The sequence below is a fragment of the Bison bison genome, unplaced genomic scaffold (genome assembly GCF_000754665.1).
Source record: "Bison bison bison isolate TAMUID 2011002044 unplaced genomic scaffold, Bison_UMD1.0 scf7180017864184, whole genome shotgun sequence".
NCBI classification, from domain to species: Eukaryota; Metazoa; Chordata; class Mammalia; order Artiodactyla; family Bovidae; genus Bison; species Bison bison.
In genome coordinates, this window is record NW_011494756.1 from 721,279 (window position 1) to 738,571 (window position 17,293).

The 17,293-nt window shown below is 42.1% G+C and overlaps 1 protein-coding gene across 1 annotated transcript in view; it reads left to right on the forward strand.

Moving 5' to 3' along the window:
* The window catches only part of EFCAB6 (EF-hand calcium binding domain 6), a 255,659-nt gene that overhangs the window by 103,281 nt on the left and 135,085 nt on the right, over positions 1-17,293 (forward strand). Inside the window, exons 11-12 of the mRNA XM_010843633.1 lie at positions 7,481-7,588; positions 9,772-9,877. Of these exons, the coding sequence (XP_010841935.1) occupies positions 7,481-7,588; positions 9,772-9,877 (214 nt within the window). The remainder of the gene's footprint in view (positions 1-7,480; positions 7,589-9,771; positions 9,878-17,293) is intronic.

Sequence of the window (17,293 nt, forward strand, 5' to 3'; positions counted from 1 at the left end):
TAATTTTTGTATATGGTATGAGGTCAAGGTTCATTCTGTTCCTGCGCAGATATTCATTTGTTGAAAAGGCGATCATTTCCCTAATGAATTACTTTGCACCTTTGTCAAAAATTAATTGACCGCATACGTGTGAGTATGTTTCTGGACTCTGTCCTCTTCCAGAAGTTGTAAGAATACATCTTGAAACAGTGCCACACTGTTGTCTTGATTACTGTAGCTAAATAGTAAGTCTTGAAATTTACTTGTGTAAGTCCTCTACACTTGTTCTTTTCTTTCAAAATTGTTTGACTATTGAAGGTTCTTTGCCTTCCTGTATATTCATTCAGCTTGTCAATATGTTTTTTTAAAAAAGAAAGAAAGCAAGTTTGCTAAAATTTTGTTAAGTAACATTGGGGAGATTTGCCACTTTTCTGAGTACATTGGGAAGATTTTTTCACTTTAATAATATTGTTTTCCATTCCATGAGCACGGTACCTCTTTCTGTTTATTTAGGTCTTTAATCTCCTCAGGCAAGATTTTGTTGTTTACAATGCTCAGATATTACACATATTATGTTGTATGTATTCCTAAATATTTTTATTTTTTGATGCTAATGTAAATGAATTAAAAAATTTTTCATTTTCTCACTATTCATGGCTAATACTAACAAATACAATTGACTTTTTTGGTTATTGACTTTACAATATGGTGACCTTACTAAATTCACTGATTAATTTGTTCTAATACTTTTACTGTGGATTCCTTAGTGTTTTTTCCTAAATAGACAGACATTGTGCCTCTAAGTAAAGGCAAGGTTGCATCTTCCTTTGCAATCTGTATGCCTTTTTTTTTTTTTTTTGCCATATATTACTAGGTAGGACATTAAGTATGACAATAGGACATTAAGTATGACAATAGGACATTAAGTACAATGCTGAGCAAAAGTGGTGGGATTAGACACCCTTGCCTTGTTCCTGATGTTAGGTAGAAACCATTCCATCTTAAACTATAGTGATGTCAGCCATGGATTTCTTGTAGATGCCCTTATTAGGTTAAGGGATTTCCTTTCTATTCCTATTTAGCTGAATTTTAAAAACTGTATGTTGATTTTTGTCAAATGTTTTCCTGCATCTATTCTGACGATCATGTACTTCTCCATTATCCCATTAATATTGTGAATTACATGGATTGATTTTCAGATGCTAAGCCAATTTTGCATCCTGGGATTAAACCCCACTTGGCCCTGATAGATTATCCCATGTATATACTGTTCAATTTTATTTGCTAAAATTTGTTAAGGTTTTTTTTGGTATCTTTTTTTCATGAGTGATGATTTGTCTAAAGCTGTCTTTTCTTATACATTTGTTTTGAGAGGCTAGCACTGGCCTGGGAAATGTGTTGGGATCTGTTTCCTTCCCCTCCGTTTTCTGACTGGCATTGCTACTACTACTGCCGTCATTATTACTACTGCTACCGTTTTCCTTAAATGTTTGATAGAGCTCATCTGAGAAGCCATTTAGGTTTGAAGTTTTCTTTAGGGGACTGTTTTGAATTACAAATTTCAATTAAAAAATTATATAGAACTATTCAAGTTTTCTGTTTCTTCTTGGGTCATTTTTGGTAATTTGTGTTTTTCAGTAAATTTCATTTCATCTTGGGTTTCCTTGGTGGCTCAGAAGGTAAAGCATCTGTCTGCAATGTGGGAGACCTGGGTTCGATCCCTGGGTCAAAGAGATCCCCTGGAGAAGGAAATGGCAACCCACTCCAGTACTCTTGTCTGGAAGATTCCATGGACAGAGGAGCCTGATAGGCTTCAGTCCACGGGGTCACAAAGAGTCAGTCATGACTGAGCAACTTCACTTTCATTTCATCTTAATTATGTCTGATGCTCTTTTTATTCCTTTCTGAGGAGCCAAGGTCTCTGTCTGCTATCATTTTTGTTCAGCCTAAAGAACTTCCCTTGTTGAGGAATATGTGTACTGACTCCAAATTGGGAAAGGAGTACATCAAGGCTGTATATTGTCACCCTGCTTATTTAACTTATATGCAGAGTACATCATGTGAAATGCTGGGCTGGATGAAGCACAAGCTGGAATCAAGATTGCTGGGAAAAATATCAATAACATGAGACATGAAGATGACACCATGCTAATGGCAGAAAGTGAAGAAGACTTAAAGAGCCTCCTGATGAAAGTGAAAGAGGAGCATGAAAAAGTTGGCTTAAAACTCAACATTCAGAAAACTAAGATCATGGCATCTGGTCCCGTCACTTCATGGCAAATAGATGGGGAAACAATGGAAACAGTCAGAGACTTTATTTTTGGGGGCTTCAAAATCACTGCTGATGGTGACTGCAGCCTTGAAATTAAAAGACGCTTGCTCCTTGGAAGAAAAGCTGTGACCAACCTAGACAGCATATTAAAAAGCTGAGACATTACTTTGCTTTCAAAGGTTCATCTAGTCAAAGCTATGGTTTTTCCAGTAGTCATGTATGGATATGAGAGTTGGACTATAAAGAAAGCTGAGCGGTGAAGAATTGATGCTTTTGAACTGTGGTGTTGAAGAAGACTCTTGAGAGTCCCTTGGACTGCAAGGAGATCCAACCAGTCCATCCTAAAGGAAATCAGTCCTGAATATTCGTTGGAAGGACTGATGCTGAAGCTGAAACTCCAGTACTTTGGCCACCTGATGCGAAGAACTGACACATTTGAAAAGACCCTGATGCTGGGAGGGATTGGGGGCAGGAGGAGAAGGGAATGACAGAGGATGAGATATTGGATGACATCACTGACTCGATGGACATGAGTTTGAGTAGGCTCCGGGAGTTGGTGATGGACAGGGAGGCCTGGCATGCTGCAGTCCATGGGGTTGCAAAGAGTTGGACATGACTGAGCGACTGAACTATGTGTACTAAAGATAGATTCCCTTAGGTTTCTTTTATTTCGAGAAGTCTTTATTTCTCCTGCAGTTTTGAGTGATCTCTTCTTAGACAGAATGCTCTGTAACCGATCTTTCTTTCAGCGCTTCATTGTTCTGCCGCGCTCCTTTTGGTTTCCATTGTTTGGAATGAGGAGTCGCCTGTTAGACTGTTGTCCTCGTGTGTGTGACGGCTCTCTCGCCGCGCTGACTCTCAGCTTGGTGACTGTGCTGTGCCCTGGCCTGGCTTGTGTCACGCAGCGACTGCTTAGTGTTTGTGAGCATCTTAAATCTGTAAATGTATATCTTAATCAAATTTGGGGGAAATTTTGGCTCTTATGTCCTCAAGATTCTTTTTCCTATTTTCTCTTTTCCTTCTGTGACTGCAATTACATGTATGTAAGACTGTCTTGTCTTTGAAGCTCTATTCATTTTATAAATATATGTGTATTCTGTGTGTGTTATATTTGGTGGTTTTGGTTGATTTGTATTTATATTCACTCTTTCTCCCTTCTGTCTTCTCCATTATTTTGTTAATTCCATCAAGTGATTTTTTTTAAAAATTTCAGGTAGGATTTTCATAATTCTAAAATTTCTGCCTAATTCTTTTTATTATATCCCCTTCTCTGTGAGATTTCCTATCTTTTGACTCATTTTAGGCATGTTTTCATTTATATCATTGATGATGCTTATAATCATTGCTTTAAAAATTCTTGTCTGGTAACACCACCATTTGGGTTATTTGGGATTCCTCTCGATTGACTTTGTTTCTCTCCTTACTAATGTTTCATTTTCCTGGTTTTTCATATTCCTGCAATTTTAGATTCTATCTTAGAAAGTTTGAATGTTAAATCGTGGAAACTCTAACTTCTGTTATAATAATTTTTCAATGAGTGTGGTTTCTTTTGTTTTGGTAGGCACTTATCTTAGTTGAACTCAAGCTGCATATTCTGTTTCTTGGGCGGCAGTTCCGATTTTAATTCAGACCTTTTGTGTTTAGCTACACTTTTTAGTAGGTCCTGATCATGTGAGATTCAGAAACCAGCCAGAAATGTGGTGAGACAGAATTTGGGGATCCCTCTCTGGCCCCTTCTTTTCCAGGATTTCTCTTTCTCTCGAGGTTTATAGTTTATCTGGGCTTATTAATCTTCTAGTTTTCTAAGCTACAAAGACCACTTTTTTTTTTGTACTGGTGCCTTTGCTATCCCTCATGTTACAGTACCCTAGCCTGGGTTAGATGCACTGAAAATATTCTTACAACTCCTCTCTTCTCAGCATAGATTTCCCACCAGAGTTCACTCTTTAGTCCCTTTTGTGTGACATGCTTAGTTGCTCAGTTTTGTCTGACTCTTTGCAACCTCGTGGATTCCAGGCTCCTCTGTCCATGGGCTTCTCCAAGCAAGAATACTGGAGTGGGTAGTCATTCCTTTCCAGGAATGGAACCCTGGTCTCCTGCATTGCAGGCAGATGCTTTACCAGCTGAGCCACAGAGAAACCCCTGAAGTGCTTTTAGGCAGCTGCTTTTGGTATTACATTCAGAGTCACTGTGATCATCTCTAAGACGATTGGTCCAGAAGGATCTTACTCCACCATTACTGGAAGAAGTCAAGTTAATATTTTCATATTAATTTGTAAAGCACTTTATGTTTTAAAAATATTAACAATTTGTTATGCATCATCATGAAAGGTAACTTTGTAAGACTATTGTTTGGTTCAAACTTATAATATTTCTGATATACAGAAATTTATTATTTTGATGTAATTAAATAAATAAGTTTGCGATTTCTTCTCTTCAGTTTTGTTTAAAAATCCATTGTTATTCAAATACCAGATAAATATACACCTAGTTTTTTTCTATTTTTCAATGATCCTAGTTTTTATGTTTAACTTTTTAATCTCTTTTGAGTTTATTTTTCTGTACTATATAGAGTGATATTTTTCCCAAAGAGCAAGGTAATTTCCTAAACATAATATATGCAGCTGATCATAATTTTAATAGTAGTCACAATGTTTCCAATATAGAAAATTAATTTGTAACTTTAAAATTTTCACCTTTAAATTTAAGGTGAAAATATATAGCATTAGCAAACTGTATCAAAATAGTGCTTGAAGTCTGGAAAAGAAAGTTTGAGTAGGAAAGATGAAACTTTGTTTTGTATGTTAATAGCAAGGCATTAAACCACTGTCACGATCTACTTATTGTACACCTGATGAAATCACTTAGTCAATCAATCACTCTTTCTCATGACCACGTACGTGGTGCTAAGAGCAGAAGCAATAACCAGTCAGCATTAGCTGGTATAAAGTAATCATAACTGAAGTGGTATACAAGTGTTAGCCGCTGATGATACTAATTCTTAGGTGGTGATAAATGCAATAGAGGATAAAGACATGGTGCTGCAGGACAAACAGCCCTTCCTAGGGGAAAAAGGGGAGGCTTCCTTGAGAGAGTGATGATTCAGTTGAGGCTTGCAAGAGGAGTAGAATTAACTACCTAAAGTGTGGGAGATAGTGAGGGGGAAGGTGGCAGTTAGCAAAGGCAGCAGCGAGTTTAAGGAACCTGCGGCAAGAAGAGCACAAGCGTTCTGAGGAATCTAAGGAGCTGAGAGCGAGGGGCAGCATGGTACGGGATAAAGTCGGAGGTGTGAATAGGGTCCAACTGTGCAGGCTGTGCTTACTGAAGGGCTGTAATTTTTGTCCTAAGAGTAATGGGGAGTTGTGGAAAGATTTTAAGCAAAAGAGTGATCACATTTGCACTACAAAAAGAGCAGGCTGATTAAAGTGTGAAAATACTTCAGTGGAAGGCAACAATAGGTACAGGAGACCAGTGAGCTATCACAAAGATCCGAGTGAGAAATGATGGTAGCTTGGCACCACACGTGAATGTGTGAATGGATGGACAGTTGGGTGGACGGGTGCAAATGTAAACCTCAGTTGAGATGGCAGTACTACAGTCTTGAGTGTGTGTGTGTGTGTGTGTGTGTGAGTGCTAAGTCACTCCGTCGCGTCCAACTCTGCAACCCTATGGACTGCAGCCTGCTGGGCTCTTCCCTCAAGGGATTCTCCAGGCGAGAATACTAGAGTGGGTTGCCGTGCCCTCCTCCAGGGGATCTTCCCAACTCAGGGACTGAAGCTTCATCAGGGACCGAACCTTTGTCTCTGACGTCTGTCTGCATTGGCAGGCAGGCTCTTGCCCACGAGCGCCACCTGGGAAGCCAACTACAGTCTTAGGCAGCTTAAGCTTGTTTCCCACTGTCCCTTTGTATTTCCTCAGTTGGTTAGTTCTTTTCCCCCTGGATGAAAAGTATGAGCAGACTTTGATTTTTCTGTTTGTCTCGATCACACAAACAGCCCCAGCTTACTAGTTGCAATAGTTAGTCACAGATCATGGTCAAAGCTGTAGACCTGATTTAAATGTGAATCGTGTTCCCGGCCCAGTCGGGGCCTGCTGGGGGCACAAGTGGCCTCTTCCCCTCTCCCCACTTGGCACTTCTCTTCCTTCCCCATATTGCAAACTTGGGTTCTGACTCCTTCAGGGCGGAAGTGCCCAGAGGAAGGAGAGGAAAAAAGGGGAGCAGGAATGTTCGTACTGGACTGGCTCTCCTGTGAGCTGGAAACTGCATTCTCTGGGCCTAGCAAGTGTCTTTTGTCTGCAGGGGTTTCCTTTCAGGAGAGCTCTTGCTGGGTCTCTCTGGGTTTCGCACTTGGCTCTCACGGCTGCAGTTCTTTGATGAAGGCAAATGCATCTCCATCTCAGCTGATCACTTACTTCTTCCCTCCTCGGCCCCTGGCAACCTGGAGGCAGGGAAGGAAAGCCTCCCTTTACTAAGGCCCGTTCTCCCAAGTGGCCTTCTTGGGCAGGACCTAGATGGCCCCGTGTCCGTGTGTGTGCTCTCCCGCGCGGGGCCCATGTGAGACTCACAGGAGATCCTCCGCGTTGTTTCCCTGCCGACTCTGAGAGTAAGCCAGCAGTCTTGCCAACACCCACGCTGCCCGCCACCATTTTCGGTCAACGGCTGAGCAGCTCGTCTCCCATCTACATGATTTCTGTTCTCTGATACACAGGACCCTCCATGGCAGGAGCGCCCAGGTAGAACTCTTCTTCCCACAAGGCTTGAGATGTGGGTACACATTGCCCATCCTGCTTAAGGCTTGGGGGTCTCTCAGACATATCTAAAGCTTTGCGCCCCAGATTTTCTCTCGTTTTCCTCTATTTTCTGGACCTGGAACAGGAACATCTTGGGGCTTTTATTCTGCATACCACTCCAGTCGAACTCTTCAAATAATGAGTTTGAAAGAATTATTTCAGGAGCATTAGAATTTTAATCAAATCCCTTTGTTTCTCCCTTCAATGTATGTTACTGCGAATAGAATATAGAGACATGGAGATGTACAGTCAGTTTGTTTTTTCCTTGCTTTTAAAAAATCAATTTGCAGTATTATTTTACTGAATTATTTTGTTTACCTTATATACAAAATTTCATATAAATTCACTGCTGCCATTTTAGTTCAATAGTAAGCACCTAATCCATGCAGTGTTATAGAAAAAATTGTTTGAAATACTATCTTTGTTTTTCTAATCCAGATTTGGACTTAAAACCACCACTAAAGTCAATTGGAAGCAATTTTTAACATCATTTTATGAACCTCAATATGAAGCTAGCAATAAAGCTCCCTTGACAAAAAGAAATAGGTATGTAAAAGAAAAAAAACTAAAGTTTGGTTACACATATCATAATATGCAAAAGGTTAGAGAATATTCAAATTACTTTTTCTTCATTTATTGAATGACAAATTAGTCTTCATTGAATAATTAGGCTTTTACATAATGATGTATAGCTTACAAATTATTTTCCATATATTTTTCTTATTTAAAAATTACCTTAAACGGTAAGGTAGGTATAATTATTATTCCAACTTCTAGATGGCAAAATAAGACATTAAGGGAGTCTTCACTAGATCACAGGCTTCATGAGTCATGGAGGCGGAATCGGAGCCTGAATGTCCTCTGAGCACTAAGTATCTTCTTGTAGAACTGGGTATAAACACGAAGTTCTAAAATGTTATCTGCAAAAGAGCAATGTATGCTAACTTGTTTTCCAGCCACACTCTGCGTGGTGCATATACTGTGGATTATTTGCCTTGAGTGCCATTATTTTCATTTTCATTCTAATGTCTATTATAACTTGAGATTTACATTATCACATAAATTGTGGTGGGGGCCCCGAAACATAAAAAAACACTTAATAACATGACATGTTAGCATTTAGACTTTCGCTCTAAGAGCTATTTTGTGTGTGTTGATGTGTACCCTGTAATGATCGCCCTATATGAATCTTAAAGGAAAAAAAACAGCCTTTATAACCTCAGCACGTTCATTGAAAGCACTACGCTCTATTGTAAAGTGAAATATACCACAGCGTTCATTCCCATTTCACTAGGTCCAATCCCTGTCTCAGGGTTTATGAATATTTAATGAACTGCCCTGGTCACCAGCCTTCCAGGTATTCAGAGCCCCTCGCCCCTCACCACACCCCACCCCCCATACATGCAGTTCTATGAGTTCGTTTCTTAAGTGAAGTTACTTCTATTTCTTTATAGTTTTCTTGTCCCACAGCACCTTGTTCAGGACTGTACAATTAACCTGTGAACTTTATTTACTTTGAAAGAGTAGTTCTCAACTGGGGACCGCCTTGGCCCCAAGGAGATATTTCGCAATGTGTTGTCCCAGCTGGGGCAGGGGTGCTACCGCTCTCCACTGGCTGCAGCCCGGAGACGCCGCTAAGCGTCCCTCAGTGCACAGCACGGGACCTCCACCCCTCTCCCCTCCTACCCCCGCAACAAAGAACTGTCTGGCCCCAGCGTCAATGGTACTGTGGGAGACAAAACTGGTGCAAACATACCCATTCATGCCAGTGTTTGTGGTCTTCAGAAAAGCCAGGTTCCAAGTCACACGAAGAACTCAGACCCAGCATTTCTGCTACTTCCTATGTTCCGTAAAAGTGGTGGCAGGGGTGTATGTGTTTGATTGTTCTCGTACAACTGGAAAAAGCTAAGATGGCTGTCTAGATGCAGCAGTGAACTCTCCTAAATGATCTGAGAGGTGTTCAGAGCCAGTCTGACTCACCACCATTCTTTATTTCGTGGGACATGTCAAACCGTCTAATTGAACCCTGGAAAGGGAGGCTGGCAAGTGTATATTGCCAGGAGGTTCTTCAGCCTCCTCTGTGATCAGAATCCCTGGTGAAGATGGCTCTGATCTCCCCGGTGGATGATCACGGGCCTCCAAGCATACATGCAGGCTGCTGGCCCTGATCTCGGGGGATGAAAGCAAGAGGCAAGTGAGGGAGACGGGTCTGATAACAGAGGTGGTCCTGGCGGTCACGGCCGCTGACAGCGGCGAGGGACAGCTTGTGAAGGTGATGTCCTCGGTGATGATGTCGGCGAGTGGGCTGCAACACGCTGCCTCTACAAGAAGGTGCTGCTTTCGGCACTGATCTCAACAGTGATCAGTTTGTTCTCAACCGTGATCTCAGCGTCTTTCCTGGTCTTTTTTTGAGACCAAAGGCCCGAACTGGCCAGACGGCTGGCCACGACTATTCGGCAAGGGAAGGGGAGAGTGATGGGGCTGCAAGACTAATTGGCGCCTGTGGGAACTGCCTGCAAGCTGGCTCCCTGATTAGGTACCGCGTTGACTGAGTGACAGATGGGCCCACACGAGCATGTGACACTTTTTGGAAGAGGAGCCATCCAGAAATAAAGCGTTAGTATAGACGTTGTTAGGGTGGTTTTCTTTTTCTTTTTCTTTTTTTTTTTTTGCGTTAAGAACAAAGGTCAAGAACATAACCTTATTCCTGTCTTTCTCTTATTTTGTAGCATCAACTTTAGAAATCAGGTTCACAAGGAAAACGTTATCACGAAGTTATTTAGACATGAAGATCACGATTCATCGTTGAAGAAAGCACTGCTGCTCATCAAGTCTGTAAGATTTTGAAACTCGTGAAAAACTCACTGTTGTGAGGAAGGCTAACACTCAACAGGACCAATAAAAAACTGTATACTCATTAATTTATCACTCAACAAATATTTTTGAGCTCCCATTAAATGCTATGGGCTTCTCAGGTGGCTCAGTGGTAAAGAATCTGCCTGCAATGCAGGAGATGCAGGTTTGATCCCTGGGTGGGGAAGATTCTCTGGAGAAGGAAATGACAACCCACTCTAGTTTTATTGCCTGGGAAATCGCATGGACAGAAGAGCCTGGTGGGCTGCAGTCCACAGGCTTGCAAGAGTTGGACAGAACTTAGCGACTAAACCACCACCACCATTATATGCTGGCACTTCTTCTGAGTGCTCAGGGATGCAAAGCCTGACCTCAAGAGCTGGGTCTAGTTGGGAAGATGGGGGACATAAAGTTTACTGCAATGTAGTGAGATGAATGCCGGGGGCTGAGAGCAACATGTGTCAAGATTGTTAAGGATGGAGTGACTCGTCACCATTAGCTGTACAATTAAGGACTAACCTTGACCGTCAAGCTTTCCTCCCATCCCCACGGGTTCATAACCAACTTGTAGCCCTGAATGGGAACATTTTCTTAGTCCCAGAATAGTCTGTTTAATTGCTTCCCTGTCCTGCAAAGGGAGGCTTGTCCATGATGTTGCTTTAAACATTAGCTCCTGCCCCCTTTCACGTTCATTTTAGAAAGCAGCATTCGGATGCCTTTGGTTCAGAACCACGTCTCACGCGTTAGTTATTTACTGAGCACATCCGATTACTGAATCTCTAGTAAATAACCAGGAGTGCAGTGAACTACTTTGCCTCAGGCTCAAACACAGAAGAGGAATCCCCTGGCCTCCGGGTCCCCCGGCCAAGCCCGCCACCCCGGGACAGTCTCCGCCATGGGCCGGGCTCAGGGGAGGCTCCCAGGGCCTGGAGGAGGGCCAGAGGGTTCTGGTTTGCGCTCTGCTGTGGAGACCGCAGCTGCATGCTTCTGTCCCTCTAGAATGCCTCTGCACAGCGTGGATTCCGAGCTCTGGGTTCTGCTTTGTCCAGGGGAGATGCTGTAGCTGGTGCGCCAGGCACAGTTCATCTTCACACCTACTAACCTGTTCTCTGAGGACGGCCAGGAATAGGGAACCCATTCTACATGCCAGGCTCTGTCTCCAGTGATTTTTGTGGTGTCCACTCACTTTAGTCTCTCGATACCTCTGTCAGGGAGACACTGTCATTACCTTCAGTTGATCCTTTTTGTTTCACCCTCACTTGCTGAGGAAAGGAGGCTGGGGCTGAGTGCCTGGCCCGAGGCTCCCCCTGCTAGTGAGCGGTGGGGCTGAGATTGGAACCAGCCGCCCCCGGAGCTGGCGCACTTCCGCCCTGCACTGAGCCGCCCGCCAGCGCACTGACCAGGCCACCGCTTTAAGATAAACGAAGGCTCCTGTGTGTTCACCTGCCTCAGCTTTTATTAGTATATTGAAGAAGTAATTTAATTAAAAATGGTGAAATCTTCACCTCCGCTAATGGAGGGCTGTAATAATGCTTACCGAGCCAAATCTCAGTGACTTAACAGTCCCTGAGGTACCTCTGGACAAATAGACTGATGAACGCACACAGGAGAAGGTGGGGAATTGAGTGTCTGCTCCGTGCCAGACAGAACCCACAGGTGAATAAGGCGAAGTCCACTGCCAACGAGTTCACCCTCCGGAGTATCGCAGGAGAGCCACAGCCATCACACACCGAGAGCCACAGAGGTGGGGTTTCCAATGGGGATCCCCCCACCCCACGCCTGCCAATCATTTGTCTGGGTCTTGGCCACGTTCTGGGACCTGGTAGGAGAAGGAGAGCAGAGGGAAAGAGCCAGCAGTGGGCACGGAATGGCATTTGGCCACAGAGGTGGCCCTGGGAAGCAGGACCCACTCCTGCCATAGAGAAGGACGCAGCATTGTTAGAAGACAGGCTTTCAGTCTCTCCAATTCACACACCCGACGGAGCTGGGTGTGCTGCCTGAGTGTGCCTCTGCCCTCGTGCTAAGTGGACCCCTCACTCCACTGACTTACGTTGAAGTCAGGTGTGGCTCATGTTCTAGCCTGAAAACAGCTTGTGCCCTGCCTATTCATGTACTTCATTCTCAGTGTTGTCATCTACAGCTCACATGATTTTATGAGTAGAATGTCCCAAAGAACCTTCCAAAAATTATTAGAATTAAACAAAAAACAAACAAACAAACAAAAAACAAAAATTATTAGAATTCATCATAGAATTGAGAAGGTCATTGGATACAGGGTCAATATACAAAGATCAGTAGTATTTCTATAAACTGCAATAAGCAATTGGAAAAAGAAGTTTTAAAATATTATTGCTAATAATCCTTAAAAAAAAGCCAAATACCTAGAAATATATCTAACCAAAAATGTGCAAATCCTCTGTGTTGAAGACTTGGAAGATTGCTTGTACACATAGCTGCCTGCTACAAACTCAGAGTGTGTAGAAGGAAGACATGCTTCTCAGCTCATTCTCTGAGGCCGATGTTACCTTAATACCAAAGCCAGACGAAGAGATCACAAGAAAAACCACAGACCAATATCCTTCATGAATATAGTTGCAAGAATTCTCAAAAATATTAGCAAACCGAACCTAGCAATGTGTAAAAAGGATTAAATGCTATGGCCACATGAGGTTCATCCCAGGATGGCAAGGTTGGTTTAACTTCCAAAAGATCAGTTACCATCACACACAATATTAATAGAAACAAAGGACAGATCTGCATGACTATAAATGCAGAAAAAAAATTTGAAAAATTCAACACTCATTCATGATAACAACTTTCAACCAACTAGGAATAGAAAGGAAATTCCCTAACCTGATAAAGGGCCTTTATGATAAACCCAAAGCTAACAGCACAGTTGCGCTTCCCTGATGGCTAGTAAAGGATTCGCCTGCCAATGCAGGAGATGCAAGAGGCTCAGGTTTGAAGGTAGGAAGGAATTGGTGATAGGTGATAGGTAGGAAGGATAGGTGAGAAGGAAATGGCAACCCACTCCAGCATTCTTGCCTGGGAAATCCCATGGACAGAGGAACCTGGCAGGCTATAGTCCATGGGGTTGCAAAAGAGTCCGTCGCAATTTAGTGACTAAACAGTAACAGCACAGTTAATGACAAAGGACTGAATACTCCCCCCAAAATCAGGCTGTTGCTGCTGCTGCTAAGTTGTTTCAGTCGTGTCCCACTCTGTGCGACCCCATAGATGGCAGCACACCAGGCTCCCCCGTCCCTGGGATTCTCCAGGCAAGACTGGAGTGGGTTGCCATTTCCTTCTCCAATGAATGGAAGTGAGATGTGAAAGGGAAGTTACTCAGTCTTGTCCGACTCTTTGTGACCCCATGGACTGCAGCCCACCAGGCTCCTCCATCCATGGGATTTTCCAGGCAAGAGTACTGGAGTGGGGTGCCATTGCCTTCTCCGCCCGAAATCAAGAAAAACACAATAATGTCAGCTCTAGCTACTTCTTTCCAACATTATACTGAAAGAAAAGAAATAAAAGGCATACACGTTGGGAAGAAAAAAGGAAGACTGTCTTTAATCCCAGACTTGATCTTGTAATGGAAAATTCACATGGACTGCTAGAACTAACAAATGAATCCATCAAGGTCACAGGATACAAGCTCCAGGTACAAAAATCCGTTACATTTCCATGAATTAGCAACGAACAATGTGAAAATAAACTTCAGTAAGCAATTCCGTTCACAGCAGCATAAAAAGAATAAGAAACCTAGAAGTAAATTTAACAGAAGAAGGCCAGGTTTGTGTACTGAAAATTATAAAACACGGTAAAAAGGAAAAGAAGATGTAAAAACGTGAAGAGACATTTAATATTCATGGATTAGAACACTCAGTATTATTAAGGTGGCAGTTCTTTCCAGATTGATCTGTAGATTCAATGAAAGCCCATCAAAATTCCAGCTGGCTTTTTTTTTTTTTTTTTTTTTTTTTTTTTGCAGAAATTGTAAATCTGATCTTAAAATTCATCTGGAAATGCAAAGGTTGCAGAAGAGCTAAAACAATTTTGGAAACAAAGAGTGACGTTAGAGTACTTAAACTTCCAGATTTTGAATCATAGGAAAAAGTTACAGTAATAAAGACAGGGTGGTACCGGCATGGGATAGACATCGATCAACGGAACATAACTGAGGGTATGGAAATAAACCCTCACACTGATGGTCAATTAGTTTTCAACCAATTCAGCAGGTGAAAGAATAATCTTTTCAACAAATGGTGCTGAGACAAGTGGGTATGCCAACACAAGCCATGTAGTCAAAGCTATGGTTTTCCAGTAGTCATGAACAGATGTGAGCGTTGGGCGATAAATAAAGCTGAGGACCAAAGAAGTGATGTTTTCAAATTGTGGTGTTTGGAGAAGAACTCTTGAGAGTCCCTTGGACTGCAAGGAGATCAAACCCGTCAATTCTAAAGGAACTCAACCCTGAATACTCATTGGAATGACTGATGCTAAAGCTGAAGCTGAAGCTCCAGTACTTTGGCTACCTGATGCGAAGAGCCAACTCTTGGAAAACACCCTGATGATGGGAAAGATTGAGGGCAGGAGGATAAGGGCTTGACAGAAGATGAGACCGTTGGATGACATCACTGACTCAATGGGCGTGAGTTTGAGCAAATTCTGGTAGATAGTGAAGGATAGGGAAGCCTGGAGTGCTGCAGTCCATGGGGTCATAAAGATTCTGTCACGACTTAGTGACTGAGCAATGCAGAAAGATGAAGTTAGACCTTGTCTTTACATTATATACAAAACTTAACTGAAAATGGACCATAAACCTAAATGTAAGAGCTAAAACAGTAGAAGTCTTAGAAGAAGACATATGTGCGATTCTTTGTGATCTTGTGTTAGGCAAAGATTTTTTTAGATGTGATACTAAAAGCATGATCCATAAAACAACAAAATGTATACATTGGACTAATTTAGAATTACAAGCTTTTGTTCTTCAGAAGACACCATTAAGGAGGTGAAAAGACAAACCACAAACTGGGAGAAAACGTATGCAAATTCTATATCTGGTAAAGGGCTTACATCTAGAATATATGAGAACTCTTAGAACTCAATAAGAAGACTACCCAATTTTTAAAATGGACAAGATTTTAATAGACATTTCACCAAAGAATATATAGGAATACCCAGCTAACACAGGAAGCGGAGCTCAGCATTGTTGGTCATCAGGGAAATGCAAATCAATAGGGCGGTGAGAGACCACCTCACACCCCCTGGAGTGGCTACTCTGAGCAAGACAGACACCAGTAAGTGCTGGTGATGCTGTGCAGACGGCACTCATACACCCCTGGTGGGACCATACAGTGGTACAACTGCTACAGAGAACAACAAAGTCGGTTCTTAACAATTTAAAACAAACGACCACACGGCCCAGGAGTTCCACTCCTAGATACCTCTGCCCAAGAGAAATAAAAACTCATGTCCACACAAAGGCTTGTGTGCAAGAGTCCACAGTAACATTATTCCTCATTTCCAAACTGGAAACAGTCCACATGTTCATCAACCTATGATAATACAAAATGTGCCATATCATACAATGGAATAGTGGTAACCAGAATAAAAAGGAACAAAATACCGATCCATGCAACATGATGGATGAGCCTCACAAACATGATACCTGTTGAAAGAAGGCAGATGGAAGGTGCATACAGATAAAATGTGGTATGAGCCTATTTACATGAAATATCCAGAAAAAAAGCAAATATGTATAGAGCTAGAAACTAGATTAGTCCCTTAGCATAGGGTAGAAATGCAGAGTGACAGCAAATGGGCACAAGGTTTCTTGGGTGTGATGAAAACACTCGAATTAGAGACTGATAATGGTTGATTTTAGAGCTAACACCCAAAAAAGATGTCCTTTTCATTATAGGGGTCTGGAATGCAAAAGTAGGAAGTCAAAAAACACCTGGGGCAACAGGCAAATTTGGCCTTGGAGTACGGAATAAAGCAGGGTAAAAGCTAATAGAGTTTTGCCCAGAGAACACACTGGTCATAGCAAACACCCTCTTTCAACAACACAAGAGAAATGGAGATGACATCACGAGATGGTCAACACCGAAATCAGATTGATTATATTCTTTGCAGCCAAAGATGGAGAAGCTCTATACAGTCAGCAAAAACAAGACTGGGAGCTGACTCTGGCTCAGATCATGAACTCCTTATTGCCAAATTCAGGATTAAATTGAAGAAAGTAGGGGAAACCACTAGACCATTCAGGTATGACCTAAATCAAATCCCTTATGATTATACAGTGGAAGTGAGAAATAGACTTAAGGGACTAGATCTGATAGAGTGCCTAATGAACTATGAACTGAGGTTTGTGACATTGTACAAGAGATAGGGATCAAGACCATCCCCATGAAAAAGAAAGCGAAAAAGCAAAAGGGCTGTCTGGGGAGGCCTTAAAAATAGCTGTGAAAACAAGAGAAGTGAAAAGCAAAGGAGAAAAGGAAAGATATAAGCATCTGAATGCAGAGTTCCAAAGAATAGCAAGAAGAGATAAGAAAGCCTTCCTCAGTGATCAATGCAAAGAAATAGAGGAAAACAACAGAATGGGAAAGACTAGAGATCTCTTCAAGAAAATTAGAGATACCAAGGGAACATTTCATGCAAAGATGGGCTCGATAAAGGACAGAAATGGTATGGACCTAACAGAAGCAGAAGATATCAAGAAGAGGTGGCAAGAATACACAGAAGAACTGTACAAAAAAGATATTCACGACCCAGATAATCACGATGGTATGATCACTGACCTAGAGCCAGACATCCTGGAATGTGAAGTCAAGTGGGCCTTAGAAAGCATCACTACGAAAAAAGCTAGTGGAGGTGATGGAATTCCAGTTGAGCTCTTTCAAATCCTGGAAGATGATACTGTGAAAATGCTGCAGTCAATATGCCAGCAAATTTGGAAAACTCAGCAGTGGCCACAGGACTGGAAAAGGTCAGTTTTCATTCCAATCCCAAAGAAAGGCAATGCCAAAGAATACTCAAAACTACCACACAATTGCATTCATCTCACACGCTAGTAAAGTAATGCTCAAAATTCTTCAAGCCAGGCTTCAGCAGTACATGAACCGTGAACTTCCAGATGTTCAAGCTGGTTTTAGAAAAGGCAGAGGAACCAGAGATCAAATTGCCAACATCCTCTGGATCATGGAAAAAGCAAGAGAGTTCCAGGAAAACATCTATTTCTGCTTTATGCACTATGCCAAAGCCTTTGACTGTGCGGATCACAATAAACTGTGGAAAATTCTGAAAGAGATGGGAATACCAGACCACCTGACCTGCCTCTTGAGAAATCTGTATGCAGGTCAGGAAGCAACAGTTAGAACTGGACATGGAACA